This window comes from Stegastes partitus, unplaced genomic scaffold (genome assembly GCF_000690725.1).
Source record: "Stegastes partitus isolate 25-593 unplaced genomic scaffold, Stegastes_partitus-1.0.2 Scaffold1696, whole genome shotgun sequence".
In the NCBI taxonomy this organism is placed as follows: Eukaryota; Metazoa; Chordata; class Actinopteri; family Pomacentridae; genus Stegastes; species Stegastes partitus.
In genome coordinates, this window is record NW_007579427.1 from 78,622 (window position 1) to 96,004 (window position 17,383).

At 46.8% G+C, this 17,383-nt stretch overlaps 1 protein-coding gene across 2 annotated transcripts; it reads right to left on the reverse strand.

The window, feature by feature from the left end:
- Positions 1-332: 332 nt before the first annotated feature.
- kif11 (kinesin family member 11) lies at positions 333-17,086 on the reverse strand. 2 transcript variants are annotated; one of them, XM_008301666.1, is made up of 27 exons: positions 16,952-17,086; positions 16,618-16,751; positions 15,240-15,369; positions 13,258-13,355; positions 13,058-13,136; positions 11,966-12,151; positions 11,754-11,878; positions 11,566-11,656; positions 10,686-10,831; positions 9,885-9,981; positions 9,009-9,104; positions 8,828-8,916; positions 8,653-8,740; positions 8,083-8,156; positions 7,886-8,000; positions 7,586-7,657; positions 7,135-7,270; positions 5,521-5,693; positions 4,220-4,345; positions 3,918-4,073; positions 3,163-3,302; positions 2,872-3,032; positions 2,664-2,782; positions 2,130-2,352; positions 1,807-1,982; positions 762-872; positions 333-619 (listed from the first exon to the last, which is right to left on the reverse strand). In XM_008301666.1, exons 2-27 carry the CDS (start codon positions 16,689-16,691, stop codon positions 506-508), a joined length of 3,195 nt encoding a protein of 1,064 aa, XP_008299888.1. In that variant the 5' UTR covers positions 16,692-16,751; positions 16,952-17,086; the 3' UTR covers positions 333-505. The 2 variants fall into 2 exon arrangements, with proteins under 2 accessions (XP_008299888.1, XP_008299889.1); XM_008301667.1 differs by having other exon boundaries at positions 16,948-17,086.
- Positions 17,087-17,383: the final 297 nt, after the last annotated feature.

Here is a 17,383-nt window from a genome sequence, read left to right on the forward strand (position 1 = left end):
ATTTCGCACCCACAATGCCGCTCAAATGTGTGAAATTAAAACTGCTACTTATGTTTAATTGTTTTTGCACTTTTTCAGAAATTACAAACAGGGTCAAATCTCCACCAGACACACTGGAGTTGGTTTTCTACACCGACTAACACTCAGCTAATTAACATGTTATATGTCATTAATTTAAATTCATTTATTCAAACATAATGTAAAAAAACAAAACGGGGAGTTTAGGGTCCAACAGGGAACTATTCTGGTGCAAAGTGAGAGGAGAAACTACCTGCAAAGTTTCTACACAGAATATAATTATAAACTGAATTTAATTAATGATCCACAACAAGTATAAAACAAGTATAAATCTTTTTAATTTTACAAGCACCTTGAAAAATCGAGACGATTACGACACAAACAACAGACAGTTCATCAGAGCAAGTCAACAATTAGGACATAAAAAGACAAGAAAGAAATGGGACCGTAGCAACGTTGGTTTTAAAGAATATAGTGATGAACTGGTTTAGTTCTGGCAGCGGAGCGGCAGTCTGGACTTCTGAGGCGTCGACGTGTTTGCATTTTCTGACGCTTTTTGCCTGGAGGAGATCTTCGCCTCTCTCTTCCCGCCCTTCTTTTTCTGGAACACAAGGCATAAGAGTCATTAATAATCGTGATTTCCTTTAACAGGCCAGATTCTGCTCTGGGAAGATCCGTTTCAAACACCTCCCCTTCTCCTAGTTTCTCAGTTTGTGATGAAGAAAAACGTTTGTGCTGCTCACCTTGAAGAAGGGAACACGTTTGGTCTCGTTGAACACGAGGTTCTCGTCGATGAAGGACGGCTCTGTGGCCAGGCTTTCATTACAAGTGCTCATGTCGTCCTCCACAGAGTCCTGCGCACAACCAAGGAAGACGTTAAAAATAGAAAACAAAACAAGAAGCAGAAAGAAAGGAGTTTCTTTTGATTTGGACATTTTAAAACTGGAGACAAAAATCCTGCTTTCTGGTAGCTTAGCGTAAGAGCCAGAGTTCAGCTCCACAAATGCTGGAAAAATGAATGAAAACTAAAAATGTGGAACAACGAGGGGCGGATATGATGAGGATTTTACCGGTAGTACGACTATTTATAATACACTGCAGGTTTTTCAAATAAAAAAAAAAACAGAGCTATCATTTTGTCCTTTATTCCCCAGTTTTCTCTCTTTCACTCCTGGTTTTTAAGTAATGTCTTTGTATTTTCACTGTGCCATATATTCATAGTTTGACTGAAGAAAACAGTCTAGACTACTTTTACCACAGCCAGCACCAATATTCAGCTGGAGAAGTTTGTCTGTAGCTTCTAAACCGCTAAACCTGCCACGCTGACACTTAGTTCCTGAACAGCAGCTTAGATGATGCTGTGAACATTTTAAAGACTCTAAAAGCTGAAAACAATGTGCTAATGGTCGCCTTCAGTCGTTAAGCCCACTGATAGCAGCTGAATGAACCTTGCTGCTGCTGCTGCTGCTGCTGTGGCCACAAGGCTCTGACTGGAGTGAAGAGAAACCACACTGGTCAGCAGTTACTTTTCAGACAGATTTCTCAAATGCATCTTCAACAAATTAGCAACAACTCTTGAGATAAACTCTGCCAGAATGACTTTTATGCAGAAATTATACAAAGGAAATCTATTTTCTTAATTCCTCCAGTGCAGAGAGAAGAATCTGTGACGTTGGTGCTTATTGCTGCTGACGTTACTTTCATGGTTTGTCCAGGAGGCCTGGTTCATGCCAGCTTTCACATCCCTCAAGGCAGAAAATGTAAATGAAGTGATCGCATGTCATCAACCTGGCTGTGTTTGTCCTCCTCCTCCAGCTCCTCCTCCTCCTCCTCTTCCTCCTCCTCCTCCATGGCGGCCTGCAGCTCCTCCTGCTGCCTCCTCAGGCTCTCCAGCAGCTCACAGCGGCTTCGCGACTTCGCCAGCTGCCGCGGATACACAAACTCCCGACGCTGAGGGGTCGCACCTGAAGGCAACAGCAGAAGTCACCTCACGAGAAGTTTTGTGTTTCCTCACAATATTTTGTTGCATTCACCTCGACCCCGTGAGAACACCGTCCGTCACAATAATCTGCCGTAAAACACACACATCAGGATGTCGCTGCACCACGTACCGGTGGGGACGTCATGCTGCAGCTCGTCCTGCAGGAAGCCGTGCACCAGCTGCTGGCTGGTCCCCACGTGGTTCTGGAGCTCAGCTTGCTGCTCGTCCAGGACGGTCCAGTCCAGGGAGGTCTGGTTCTGCACCGCCACCAGAGCCTGCTTCACCTCCTCCTGCCGGCCGGAAACCTCCTCCTCGGCCGCCCGGAGCTGCTCAGCGCAGTGCATCTGAACGCTCTGTGGGCAGATGGACGCGTTTGTTTGAAGCAGTGAAATGCACATCTCAGTTCAGAGTTTCAATCAGTGGAGCAGCTGGAGGCCCTCACATTCAGCAGGTTCCTCAGTAAGAGCAGCTGGTCTTAAAAAGAGACACTGCTTACACTCCAGGTCAAACATTTGGAAGCAACTCCAAGTTTCTGCTCACAATGCCTTCTGAAAAAGGCTATTTCTGTGATGCTGGTTTGTTTTCTGTACGCTCTGGCAACGTTCAAGACCAGACAAACAGGTTTTCGGCGGACACACTCAAACCTAAAGCACTGAATATGTACCTGACGCAGGGCCTGAGCTTCAGTGGAAAGCTTCCCCATCAGGGACAGCTGCTCCTGGGCTTGAGTCTCGGCCTGCTCCCTGGCTCTGGAGCTCCACTGGAGGTCACGCTCCACCAGCTCTGCAGACACAAGCGCACAAGTTCAGCTCTCATTTCCACCGATTGTGCCGCGGATGTGGATAATAAGTGAGGAAAGGATGAGTTTGTACCGGACACCGAGCTGAGGAGATGGGAGCAGCAGCCGCTCATCTCCTCCAGCGTCTGGCGGCTCTCGTCGGCCGTCAGACGCAGAGAGGAGGCGATGGAGGAGGAGGTGGAGGAGAGGAGGTCTGCCTGGGCCGAGGCCTGACGCTCAACTCTACTGCAGCCGCTGCACAGGAGAAACAAGACAGTAAGCAGATGCAAGAAAGGGAATTAACGATTTGAATGGCTCAAAATGGTGATTTGCTGAACGACTGGGAGGTGTGGAGACTCCGACGAGGACTTCCTGTTTGCCTCACCTGCTGATGTTCTCCTGGAGACTCTGCAGAGGTCTGTGCAGCGCTTTGGAGGCTGAGCGCAGATCTGTGTAGTCCTTCTGGGCCTCCATGTTCAGCAGGTTGAGCTGGTCCTGCAGGCACTGGATGGTCTGCTTCATGCCCTGGCAGAAGGATGAGACGGAAGCAAAACACTGAACACATGCAACCAGCAGGAATGTGACAACCATCATGAGATTACATGTTAAAAGAAATCCAAGTCTTCACACCAACAGTTTGTCATCTTCAGTTTACTGAACTCACAAAACCCCTTTCATATATAAACAGATATATTTTATTTAAAGTCTGGCAAAATTACACCATTTATAAGAGCCAGAGATGGGAAAAAAAACAAAGGAATCCGTAGATATGTAATTTTCTGATGGTCCTTGAACTTTATTATGGAGTTTTAATCATCATTTAATCAGACTTCTGTAAAATGTGAAAACACATCAAATGCAGTTCAAAGTGTTTTACGAGCAACGGACAAGATGTAAGACGTTACAAATAGATTTAGTGACGACACTAAGACTAAGTGAGACTAAATAAGAGTCGTAATTAAATGATAAAGGATAAATGAAACCCGGCCATGAGCGGTGTTTCAGGATCGACACTGAGGAGACGCTCAGAGGGCTGAAGCTGAGACAAGAAGATGCTTCTGCATCTCTAGCCAGTGTGACGTGAATGTTTTCAACAGACTTCAGCCTCTTTGGGAGAGTCGGTCTACAGGCGTCTCTCACCGTCTGCTGTCTCTCCTGCGCCTGTCTGATCTCGTCCTCCAGCCGGTCGTGTTGGGCCTGCAGGCCGCTCAGACCCAGCACCGCCGCCTCCCGCAGCCCAGCCAGCTCCCGAACCAGCCCGCTGAAGAACACACCCGTCTCCTTCATGGCCTCCACCTGAGAGGAGGCAGGAAATCAGGGAGGAGGTTTAGCACAGCTGCGTGTCGGACACTCCTGGTTCCATCAAATGAAGACGTCACGCTGGAGAAACATCACCTGAAGAGGTGTGTTCATGGATTTCACTGGAACACGTGTGGACTCACCTCGTCAGCCAGAACTCGCTGCGTCTCCACCGAAGCTTTCAGTGTGTCGCTGAGCTCTCTGACAGCCGATAAACCCATCAGCGTCCGAGCCACCAGCAGCTCCTCCATGTCCTGTCGATGCTCCTCCTGCACACACACACTCACATGTCACCTGTACTCGTGAGGCCTTCACAGATGACTGGACCACAGGACAAAATGTTGTTTCCTCTGAACCGCCCGTGTCCTGGATACTGTAACACCTGCAGGCCACCACTGCCTCTCCTCCCGCTGACAAAGACCTGCTGGTGAACGTTTTCCAGACAGCGACATGTCTCCACTCTGATCACACAGTTAGGAGGAAATGTGCCCCTTCTGGACAGGAAGTTACTGAGTGAAACAGCATTCTGACTAATTCATGGTCTCAAGCATGAAAACGTGTTTCTCTCACAGAAGAATGGATCTGACTTGAAGCATGAAGGAGATGGTTCAGAAACAGACATTAGGAACTCACATGGACACCACCATATCAGACTGGTGTGTCCTACGATGCTCCAGTTCTGCTTTAGGTAACTTTCTCATCCTGATAAATAAAAATGTTTCCCCCTCCGAAACCCAAAGCACAGCAGCAGATTTAAAAAGGCGTGTTTTCTTTAGAAAACTGACCAAAATTAAACCTTTTATCAGAACCAGAAAGCCATTCAGTAAAGAAAATTAATCAAACCCTAAAAGACAAAGCCTTAAAGTGTACTATTTCATCAAAGTCAACGTATTCTACATGTCTCGTTTGTTAAATCAGAAAAGGCAATGAATTCTGCAACCCTTGGTAAAGCTGAAAAGCCACAACTGACTCAGCTGCAGCCAACGCTGTCCACGTGACCACAAGTGTTTGTGGCTGAACTGCAGGACGGGGTTAGGGTTAGCAGGGTTAGGGCTAGCAGGGTTAGGGTTAGTAGGGTTAGGGCTAGGGTTAGCAGGGCTAGGGCTAGGGTTAGCAGGGTTAGGGTTAGCAGGGTTAGGGCTAGGGTTAGCAGGGTTAGGGTTAGCAGGGTTAGGGCTAGCAGGGTTAGGGTTAGGGTTAGCAGGGTTAGGGTTAGCAGGGTTAGGGTTAGGGTTAGCAGGGTTAGGGTTAGTAGGGTTAGGGCTCGCAGACAGGACACTAATGTAGAAACTAATGAAAAACGTAAAGAGCAAAATATCACAGTGAAAAATGAGCCCACCGCGAGTAAAGACGGAGCAGGCGCACAAACCGTCAAGCAGCTCAGGGCTGTGAGGGAAACCAGCCTCTGCTGATGAAGCAACAAATGAAACCTAGTGGTCCTCACCAGCAGCTGCAGCAGAGCCTCCTTGTCCTGCACACACAGCGCCTCCTGCTGCTCAACTCTCTCCTGACAGCGAGACACTCCCTCGGCTACCAGCGGACCGACTCCAGCCACGGCGGACTCCACGGCGGTCAGAGCTCCTTTCAGCGCCGCCTCGTTCATCACCAGCAAAGCGCCTGCACGGGAGGAGGACCAGAGGTTCTAGTAACAGTACATTCTACACAGATGTCCATGTGGAGGGTCGCAGGTCCCAACCCGACACTTTCCACATTACTGTCAGAACAAGAGCGCTGGCGTTTCCCTGTTCATGTCCATGAAGGCCAGAAACGCCTCTGTTGCCATCCTCAGGCTAAAATATGATCTTGATTGCATGATATATATAAAAAAATCACTTTCAAACAGCCAATGAACACTCCGTACTGTTGAAAAATGTCTGGTGGTCACATTTGATCTCTAAGTTTGAGCCACAGCTCTTGTTCTGCTGCTCTCTCACATGGATCCTGACTGCGGGTATCGGCTAACTGCAGCTAGCATCGCCGTAGCTGCTCTGGAAGCAGCTCCTGTCCTGATTTCTTGTTCAGTTTTAGCAAGTTGCACCTTTGCTACAGAGATGTGTGTGACTGTTGAACGTAGTCCGACTTTAGAAAGATGCTGCAGTTCTCCGACAACATTAGCCGTAAGCTAAGAGGTCCGGCGAGTCTCACTGATTGGCCATTACTGGTGACGTGCGACCAATCTGATGGCACTGTGGATGGGACATTGGTGGAGTCCACAGAGAGACAGAAGCCAAAGTAGTTCATTTCCGTAACGTCCGGACTATGAGCGGCTACTTCTTTCACACGCTTTGAACGCCGCGGCTTAAACAACGATGCAGCTAATTTATGGGTTTTTACGAGTTTTACGAATTCACCTCGTGAGGCTGAGAGCGACGACGACAGAGAGACTGAGGAAGTGATTCTGAGGCTGTTCAGCTCCTGAAGACGCTGAAGAAGACGACTTTAGTGGTTTTAGTGCAGGAGGAAGATGAAGATAGCCATCAGTGACTTTTCCTGGTAGCTGCTGGAGTTTTATTTCCTTAACCAGCCGTGTTACAGGAAGTGTTCAGAAAAAAGCCTCTACGGTACGTATCTGTGGATGTTACCGCTACGCATTTAGTTAAAGGTTAAAACATCTTTCTGTGTAAATATCTCATGTTCCAACGTGGACACCTGCAGCTTAGAGACACCTGCAGCCTGGATATGAACACACCTGGTTTCCTGTTTAGAGTCAGTGGGTGGAGCTTATATTCAGGTGCTCAGTAGTCTGGACATTACGGTATGTAGCGACGATCAGTCCGTTAAACCCAACAATACCAACAGTCGGTCGGTCCGGACTGTGTTGATTGGGCAGGTATCTGTGGACCATCGTGTGCCTGAGAGCGTACAGAAACGAGCCGGGACACGTAAGCTGCTTCGTTTGTGTTGAACATTATTAACATCCACAGGTGTCCAGCTCACGCTCCTGCCGCCTGCACAGCCCATCCAGGCTCAGACGTGTGCAGACGGGTTCTGGCTGTAAAGTCCTGCGCCCGTCACCACCCGGCCTCAGCGTGCCGTTTGCTGCGATCAGCGCTCTTACCAATGGCCTGCGAATAGCTGCTCAGCATGTGGCGCTGTTTGTCTGCGTGCTGCTGGACGCAGCGCTGCATGTTGCTGAAGGCGCCCTCCATCCGCTGGCCGAAGCTCTGCTGCATGTGGCTGTTGTGCTGCTCCACCTGCAATTCCAAAAGCACATGTACGTCCGTTAGTCCTGCCAACGTGGAAACATTCAGAAAAAGATGCACAGGCAGCGCTGCGTTGCCCTTTCTAACATTTTCTAGAACTAGTTCTTGTGAAGGAGCTATAAACATGAGGGCCGGTCCTCTGATTGTGGGGACGTTTGTGTGTTTCTGAGTCCAACAAGTGCTGAGAATGATCTGTGTGCACCTCATGAGGGGCAGGAAATGCTCTTTGACTGTATTAATGCAGCAAATCACGACAGGTCTGACACAAGCAGCCAGGTGACATTTTCCCTTTTTTATATATTCAACCTTTTTCTTGCGGTCCAGCTTGTCGTGGAGACCCGACACGTCACTGGTGCTGGCGTCCACGGTGCTCAGCAGCTGGAGGGGGAAACAAAGGTTTGTTTAAGCAAAACCAAACTCTTAAAACAGAAGTTGGGCTAAAAACGGCTCAACAGGAAGTTACAAGAATAAGATCAGTAACAGCAGGGAAAGTACAGCCAGAAGGAAAAAGGAAGTGGTGACGCAGAGACAAGGAGGGCTGAAGAAGTACGCAAATGAAAAGCAAACCAGCCAACGTTCAGATCTACAACACACGGTGGTGTTCACCTGTCCGGCTGCGTTGAACAGGGTTTCCTGGGCTGAGGCGAGCTCGGAGCACACGAACTCCTCCTGGCTCAGCTTGTCTTTAGTCTGCTGCAGGTCTCGGCTCGTCTCCTCCAGCCTGCAATGGGAAAACAGCTCAGACCTTTAGCCGCATGTCTGCAGCACGCCTCCACATTTTGCATGGTAACACTCTGCTGCACCTCTGCTGCTTCTGGTCCAGGTCCACAGTGCACTGCTCCAGCCGGGCTTTACTGTCCGTAAACAGCTCCGTCACCTGCAGACACAACAAAACGCTCAGATGTTTGTTGTTCACCAAGTGTTTCATACACAATCAGGTTTCTGTTCACCTGGATGTCACCGTTTCAGCTTTTTTGAGGGAAATATTTGACTTTCCAGCTGCTGAATGCTCCACTGAGTTCAGCCGTTTGTCTTTGATTGTGGTCAGTGGCCTTCAGAGCGTCTGCTAAGCTGGAGCCAGACAATGAGCTGAGACTCACTGCACCAAGCTTTAGTGCTGCCATTAACAACTACTGGTAACCAGTTCATCCTTTGACTGTTTCACAGATTCATCTTATTTTTGACAAGTTACGTGTCATTATATGAGGCAGTAAACTATCTCCATATATTGAAGTAAAAACTGGTGTTTCCAAGATGACAAAATGAATAAAATGTGGAATCCACACTGTGACCAACTGGGCCGCTGAGGCGGTTTCACACTTTCTGGGAAACAGAACAAACTTAAAGGAGCCTGAGGGTGAAAGCAGCCGCACCTTCTTGATCTCTTCCTCCATGGCGGCGATCTTGTCGGCGTATTCGACAGTGTGCTCCTCGTGAGCCGTGATCTGACCCATCATGCTCCTGAGACACAAACACACATTAACGCCTGTTTCAGGGTAATGCAGCCCGACTCATGCTGGAAAAGGAGGAAGAGCTAATAAAACCTACTCATAGTTTTCTGCAGAAAGGTAAACACCGTTCTTGTCCCGGGTGGCAGCCAAGTCGCGCTTCAGACGCTCGATCTCCTCGGTGTATTCCTGCGTGGACAGAAACAAAAGGTGTAGTTCGACGGCGGCCGGGTAGAATCAGGCTGAAATGAAAGCTCCTGACAGGAGTCCTGGTGGCACACCTTAATGAGCGTCCTCTTGGTGAGTTTCTGGTTGACTTCGGGTTTGTTCATGATGTTCTTGGCTCTGCTGGCGTACTCCAGCGTACTCAGAGTCTCCTGCAAACGGACACAACCGTCAGATTTGTTCACCTTCTTAAATCATAAAAGACACCACACTGGATGGAAAGATTCTGAAATCAAAACGGGCTGATAAAAGGATCTCATCAGGAAAGAGAAACAAACACATTTCAGTAAAGTTCAGAAAAACACAAACTCTACAACTGCTCCAAAATAATAACAATACCGGGATAGAGAAGGCCACGAAATACAGAATCCACTCAAACCAGCATGAGCAGCTCATTAGAGACCTCCTGTGTTTCAGTCTGTGACGACGCTAATCACTGTTTCAATATTTACATTTTTTAAAAACTGTACCCGTCAAAATATGAAGGTCCAAATAAACATTACAACACAGATGAGTACAGCGATAAAGCAACAGTCGGATCTGTGCAGGATTTCTGTAAAAAAAAAGTCGTTTATGGCCTTCAGTTCCAAAATTCATCATGTAACTCTAACTTAAGAAAATCTACTTTCTGATACGTAAATTACAATATGATGATATTTTATGGCACGGACTTGGTGTCATACTGAAATATTAACACACCAAATCAGGCCAATATACACATTTGCAGGTGAAAACACACACAAGGACATTGAACCCACAGAAAGGAGGAGCAGTTTGGGTGCTAACCCACAGCATTCTGTAATCAGGTGAGTTTAAGGTCAAATGTGAAGCAAACCACTTATTTAATTCAAACAATAAGAGCAAGTTCAATAAGCTGTGTTAGCAGCATGCTGACGCTGCCTTTCAGAACCACATGAGCGCCGCAGACGGACCTCCAGGTTGCTGGACGACGGAGACACAGTGGCGATGATGGAGGTTTTGGTTCGCCCCCCCAGCGAGTCCTGGAGGATCCTGGTCAGCTTGGACTCCCTGTCGCAAGAACAAAGTTCTGATCAGCTGACATGTTTGAGGAGTTCAGGCTCCACGGTGGAGCAACAATCAGAACCTTACCAGAGCTGTTGTCAGCTATTAAATTATTAATCAGTCGGAGTATTTTTAAGGAAAAACGTCTAATTTCTCTGTTTCCAGCTTCTTAAATGAATATTTTGGGTTTTTTCTCTCCTAAATGGGATTCCTTTGGGTTGTAGACAAAACAAGGGGCTTCAGGAAAACACTCTCATACATAACAAAATAAACTATCTTCAGAATATTTAAAATAATCACGAGTTGCAGTCTGTTGACTGTAACTGACATTACTGACGCCAATCTCCTCATCTAAGGTCTGACAACAAAACCTGAGGCACCAGAATATCAACAACTCTTTGGATAAATCTGGGCTCTGTTTGTCGATGGGAAGAAAAATAGGGTCAATTTTTGTGCAAAAATGCTAAAAACATTTGCACATTTTCAGGCTTTTATTGTCTCATGTAACACTAAACTTAACATGTTTGAATCCACTGTTGTTAGAACTTGAGATGGACATTTTATGGACCAAACATCTGATTATTCAAGAGCAGAAACAAGCCTTAGCTGCTAACTAAAGCCAGCCCACACCGGCTGGCAGCTGTGCAGGTGCTACGGTGTCTTGTACTTTATTTCAGTGCTCCTTCACTGGTTCTGCTGGCGGCTCTGACCTGTAGGGGATGTGAGGTCTCTTCTCCACCAGAGCGGTGATCACTCGGCCCAGCGTCAGCAGCGACTGGTTGATGTTTCCCGCCTCGCGAGCTCGTTTGTCCACAGCGCCGGAGCGTCCGATGTTCTCACTGCCGGCGAGATCCACCTGAAGGAAGCCAAGTCAGCTTTGTCAAATGTACAACATGCAGAGAACTGAAACGGCAACACGCCGAGGCCCCGCGGGGCAGAAGGAACACAGGAAAAGTAGAAAAATAATAATAGAATAGAAAAAATAGAGGATTTTCCTCGCGTGTAAATTTAAAAACACCTTACTGGCAGTTTATGATGAGCTTATTATTAAACATTCTGAATCCCAAACCCACCGCCAAGTTGGAAAGGCGTGTTCCTTTAGCCACAAAAGGATAAAAACACAACCACAGTCACACCGTTTATCAAAGCCATTGGTGTTCTAGCGATCCATGAACCGCTCCTGTTCAGCTCTGTTGGCCTGAAACTGTGATATATCACTACGGTCGCCGTCACCTTTCATCTGCTCCAACCACAGCCTGTGAACTAAGAGCAACGATGTGCACCGACAGAAATCTGAGACGTTTCGACTGAACTGCAGGCAGCAGAGGAGGCAGAGAGGGACGTTACCTGGGGAAAATGTGCTGATTCTAGTTTTTATTTGTAATCATTAATCAGAGAAATCGAGCCGTTTTCTTTTTTATGATTCATGGCATTATAATGCAGCTCCTGTGCACATCAGGACATCCCTTCATGGTTGTTGTGTTTCCACAGAGCTAACCCTAAGCCTTCATACTGCACAGAACAACGAGCCCACAGTGAGGAAAACAACACCAGAAGCTTCTGTTGTTGTTCCACATGAAGGATTCTCACCAGGTTCAGTTTCCCAATCTTCACCAGCTCCTCTCCGTCCAGAGTGATTTCCTTCATGTGGATGGTGACGGAGAACACAGAGTGGGAGCGACTACACGGACACACGGCGAGAGAAGAAGAAGAAGGTAAACAACAATAACAACAAAGTCCAGAGTGTATGTATGGCCGTCAAGCTGCAGCCTGGCTACCTGGAGTAGGCGTTCATGAGCGTGGAGGCCGTCCTCCTCTTGGCTGCTCCTCGCTCCAGGATCTGGTAGACCTCGTCTTTGTTGTGGACCGTCACCTCCTCCAGACCTTTCACCACCACGCCTCGCTGCAGCACAAATGCAGAACAAAAAGGATGACGCGCGCCATCCAGGATACTGAATGAGGTTTCAGGACGACTGTGCCTCTGCCCGACCTTGTTTCGCGGGTCGTCGAAGAGCTGCAGCCGCTCGTTGACGTCCTCGGTGGGGCTGAGGAGGTCGAACAGCTCCTCGTTGTAGATCTCCAGCAGCGACACTTTGACAGAGAACTCGGTGCCGTTCTCGGAGAGCTTCTCGAAGATCTGGTGCAGCGTTCGCGGGATGATGCCGGCCAGAGGGTCCTGAAGACGAAACGCAGGAGGTTCATTTAATCCAAAACCCGCTCCGTGTACACAAAGAGCTGGACTGGCTAGACTGATCAGACGTTCTGGTATTTATATTCATCCATTTTCACATACATGTACATGAACACCATTTACTTCAATCATTTCATGTTTGGGTTCTTGTTGTCAGCCTTGAGCTGAAAATGGGTGTTGGCACTAAAGCTGTAACGAGTAATCGATCAGTTGTCGACTACATGAATCCATCAGCACAAGCAGAGCGGATTCAAACTGGCCGACCAGGATTCAGGGTTTTAATCTGTATGCTGTTTGAATATCACTGTTTATCCATTTATCCTGGATGAACGTCGTTTTATACTTTCTCTTTCTGCTGTTAAGAGCTCGTGCTGATTTTCTCTGTTAAATAAACTTCACTTAATTACTAATTAATCTCCAACATTTTGATCAGCGATTAATCGGGTTCAGTAATTTTATAGAAGTAATCGTCTGTTCTGCCTTCCTCCTCTGACAGCAACTAAAGGTCTTTGTGCTGTGGACAAAACAGGACATTTGAGGACTTTTTAGTCCTTTTATAGACGAAACAATCACCGTAGAAAATACGGGTCGACTGAAAACAACCGTGAGTTGCAGCCTGACAGTAAAGCTCAGAGACAAACGATTCATTTGATAAAACAAGGAAGAAAATTCAGCAAACATCCCCAAAGACGAGCATATTTTAGACTTTTGTAGTCTCATGTACCAGTAACTGGAAAATCCTGAAGTCTTGACTGTTTTCAGAAGTTCAAGTGGACCGATCACGTCGTGGTGTTATGGTACTGGTCCATGTTGTCATGCATGTAGGTCCATACTTATCATCCACTGATTTATTTGAGTGAAAACACCAGAAATCCCTGAAGACAGACTCACCTCCTCCCAGGTGAACTCCCCGTCTGGACTCCGCTCTCCCTCCATGGTGAACGTCTTTCCTGTTCCCGTCTGGCCGTAGCTGTTTTCATTCATAAAGAGAAGCAAGACTGTTGATTCAAACACGCCTTTACAGCAGATGGCAGAGCTTAGCTGGTGCTGTTCTGTCTGGCTACTGGGTCGAGTGTCTGCAGAACACGTACGCGAACACGGTGCAGTTGTATCCCATGATGACTTCATCCAGGATGGGACAGACGACGCTCCTGTAAACGTCGATCTGTTTGGCCGCCGGACCGAACACCTGGAGGAAGAATCCAGTTTAAAAACAGGTGATGCAGGCTGTGGAGTAACCGGTCCTCTGAGCGCCTCATCTGGACACTAATGCTGGTTTTAACTGCCCTGAAAGTGACGGAGCAGTTGAATCGTTTTACACAAAGGATGTCATTTTCAGTAGTAAGTAGAAAATCTTTGGGGTTTTGGATCGTACATCAGAGTAAAAACCAAGTATTTGTGCTGTTTGTCCAACAAAACCAGACATTTAACCTTCTGACGCCCAAACTCTTGGACAGGTGGGATCATAAAGACTCACCTGTCACAACCAGAAACTGGAGAAACACAAAGAATGGTGGACTTTCAACGTTCTGAGCTTCTCATCTGTAACGTTCCATCAGAAAATGTGACCAAACTGAAGCTTAAAATCAAGACCTCTCACCAAAATGGCGTAATTCTACTTACTGAGGAATTAAGAAGACAGACGGCTTGTGCTTTACACAAAAAACTAACAATTCAGCGTTTCTGGGGCAACTGTGATGGCATCAGTGACTCGGTTGTGTGCAAGGCTTAGAATTAGGTTTTTGGAAATCTGTCTCGATAGGGTTAGGGTTTAGGGTTTAGGGTTTTCAAATCTGTCTCGATAACTTCCCCTGCCGTGTCCGATGACAAAGCAGTTTGGGGTAGGAAGTAAAGGCAATGCACTGGCCGTTGCATGTCTTCATTGCTCTCCGTTCACCTTGCTGTAGGTTAGTGTCATCTTGTTCACCCTTGGGTGTTAGATTTCTGACATGTTTTTTAGTTAGGGGTTTAGGGTTAGGGTTAGGAGCTTAGGGGTTAGGGTTAGGGTTGGGGTTGGGGGGTTAGGGGTTTAGGGTTAGGGGTTTAGGGTTAGGGTTGGGGTTGGGGGGTTAGGGGTTTAGGGTTAGGGTTGGGAGGTTAGGGGTTTAGGGTTAGGGTTAGGGTTGGGGGGTTAGGGGTTTAGGGTTAGGGGTTAGGGTCTTTTCTGGCTGAGCTGCAGGCAGCGTTTACACAAGGGAGGTCGGAGATGGGCACCAAAATGGAAATCACTCCTGTGGTATCGGTAGTGTGTAGAGTCACACGGTTTTTAGTAGGGTCAGGGTTCAGTTAGGGTTAGTTAGGGGTTAGTCAGGGGTTTGTTAGTAAAACTGTGGGCAATAGGGTTAGTTAGGGGTTAGNTAGGGTTAGTTAGGGGTTAGTCAGGGGTTTGTTAGTAAAACTGTGGGCAATAGGGTTAGTTAGGGGTTAGCTGGTTAAACTCTGGGCATTAGGATTAGGGTTCGTTAGGGGTTTGTTAGGGGTTCGTTAGGGGTTCGTTAGGGGTTCGTTAGGGGTTCGTTGGTAGAACTGTGGGCACTAGGGTTCGTTAGGGGTTTGTTGGTAGAACTGTGGGCACTAGGGTTAGGGTTCGTTACGGGTTTGTTAGTAGAACTGTGGGCACTAGGGTTCGTTAGGGGTTCGTTAGGGGTTTGTTAGTAGAACTGTGGGCACTTGGGGAAATGTTGTGCATGTTGATTGTAGTTTGTTTCAGTTTATGTAAAATAACAAATGAAATTAAACCTTTCTTTTTATTTCTGATTCATGGCATTCTAACTGAGTTATGAAGCACCAGAGACCTGTCTGAGTCCTGTCTCCTCCTGGCCCTGGTCCTTCTGTTTCCATGGAGGTGCAGGACTTCAGACTGCAGTGAACAACGAACCCACAGTGACTAAACATGTGACAGGAGCTGCTTGGCGCTCAGAGGGTTAAAGGACACCTTCTGTGGCTCTCAGAAAACCGTGATGCCCATTTTTAGCTGTGCTACCAGAACCTGGCAGATTACCGCCAACGATAATGAACACGAGCGCTGCTGGAGCCTGACATGAAGAGTCCATCTCGTGCTGCGTCTCCTCACCATGTCGAACGTGTAGGTTTTCCGGGAGGCCTTGTCGTTCATCCCTCCCGTCCTCACCATCACCTCCTTCCTGTTCTGGTCGCAGTCGATGACTCCATAAGACGACTTGCGCTCAACCGTGTTAAAAGGCCTGAAAGCACAAAAGCCAAACAACGTCAGATGGTTTTCTTTTTATCTTGGGACTACTGTCTCAGTCCATCACCGAAAACCACCAGCTGTGCTCAGACTCAGCCGTCTGGAGCTAAAGCTTAAAGTCTGAAGATTTTCCTTAAACAAGCAGCCACAGTTTGTTTCTCTTATGATAAAATTACAGTCAAGTCAGAGAGCAGAGCATCTGTTTTATGAAAAATAAATTACTTAGATGATGTTTGATTAATTTTACAACATTTCCAGAAAGACTGCACAACAAAACCCGGTCCAGTGCAGTTTAACACGTCTGGGTCCACAACAATCTTCCTCTTTTCTGGCGTCTCAGTCAAGTTTTCAGAACAAATTCAAACTCTTTAGCATTACAGTCAAGAGTTGTGTTGAGCAATAATTCATGTTTGGCTCATATGCCTTCAACATGCATAAAGACAGAACAGAACTTAGATACCGTTTATTCTCACATGAAGCTGAAACAGCAGCTGGACTCAGAGACTGCGTGACATTCGTGCTTGTAAAATATCACCACATAATTACAGGACATTTGACAGCTACATTTTCCATGAGCTTTGTTGTTGTTTGTTAAAGTGGATTTACACGTATGAAAATATATTTACAGTAATAGTGTTTAATGGTACAGCTCCCTCTATGAAAGAAAAGGGAAATAGTGTTGAATTACTATAAATGTGCCATTTTTTGTCTAAAAGTAAATCCAATTTTCTTACAAAAGGTCAGTTTTGTGGTCGATCAAAGTTACACATTTTCCTGTGGTTTTAACAAAAGACGTGGTTTCATCAGTTTAATATCTGTATGTTCATATACGTCAAAAAGAAGACAAGCTTTTGAGTAATAAGGACAAATGTAATATCTGAAGTTCAAGTGCAGCTTTGGCTAAAAACACACGACATTTTAAAACTACTGTCACCCACCTGAGCGTGAAAAGATAAAAAACCTAAATCTATACCAGGAAACAGAATTCAAGACTATCAGGGTCCACCGTGAGGAAATCAATCATCTAACTGTGCAACACATGCAGATACCGTTTAAAGTGGCCAGTTTACCTTCTTGTATTAAAGCCAGACGAGTAAACTTCTGTGAATATCTTGGATTATCTGCCATGTTTCTAGGGGACCTAACGGATCTGGAGCCTCTCTGTTAACAGGGGACTTAGAATTGACAAACCCCCTGACAACAGCAGAGCTAAGCTTAAATAAAGGAGGGATTGTGTCCTTACCTGCACCTGACGACCACCTGGATGTTTCTGCCCTTCTCCTCCCGCTTGGCTGCGCTCTGGTTGTGGGACGCCATGGCGGCAGACGAGCCGCTCTGCTGTTAGCCTGGAGCCGCCGCTCAGCTACACTCAGTGCCCTAAACAACAGTCCCGACGAGGTTAGCCGAGGAGAAGCAGCTTCACAGCTGCTCATCATGACACACACGGGGCTGAGGCATCATTTAAAACACAAAAAGAAGAAACCTGCCATCTTTAACCACTAACAGGGACGCGCTAGCATCACCGAGCTAGCTAACATTAGCCAAGCTGAAGTTGACGTAAATCAGAACTTACTTACTGAATGACGGTGTTAGCTTGAGGTCTTCTGTCTTTACGAGCTATCCGCTGATGAGCCCACCGATTAAACACTAAATGAGCGCTACGGTCCCGTTCTCTGCCCCTCAGACGCCACAACAGCTTCCCACGGACCGCTGCTCTCGCGCTCTGAAGCCTCCGACAGGAAACTTTTCAAACTGTACTTTTAAATTTCACTCAGCCAATAGCGGGAGAGCGACGGCCAAACAAACGATACTATTGGTCAGAAGGAACACGTGACGAGCTCGGCGCGGAGCATCACGGGAGGTTTGTAGGTTACAAAAGACAAACTGACTCCACCAGAGGGAGACATTGTCCTGGAAAAGTAGTTGTTTTGATGTTTGTTTTCATGTTATTCATACCCTTTGTTTATTGTTGTTTGTTTTTACATTTACGTAGATTTGTTTTTATATTT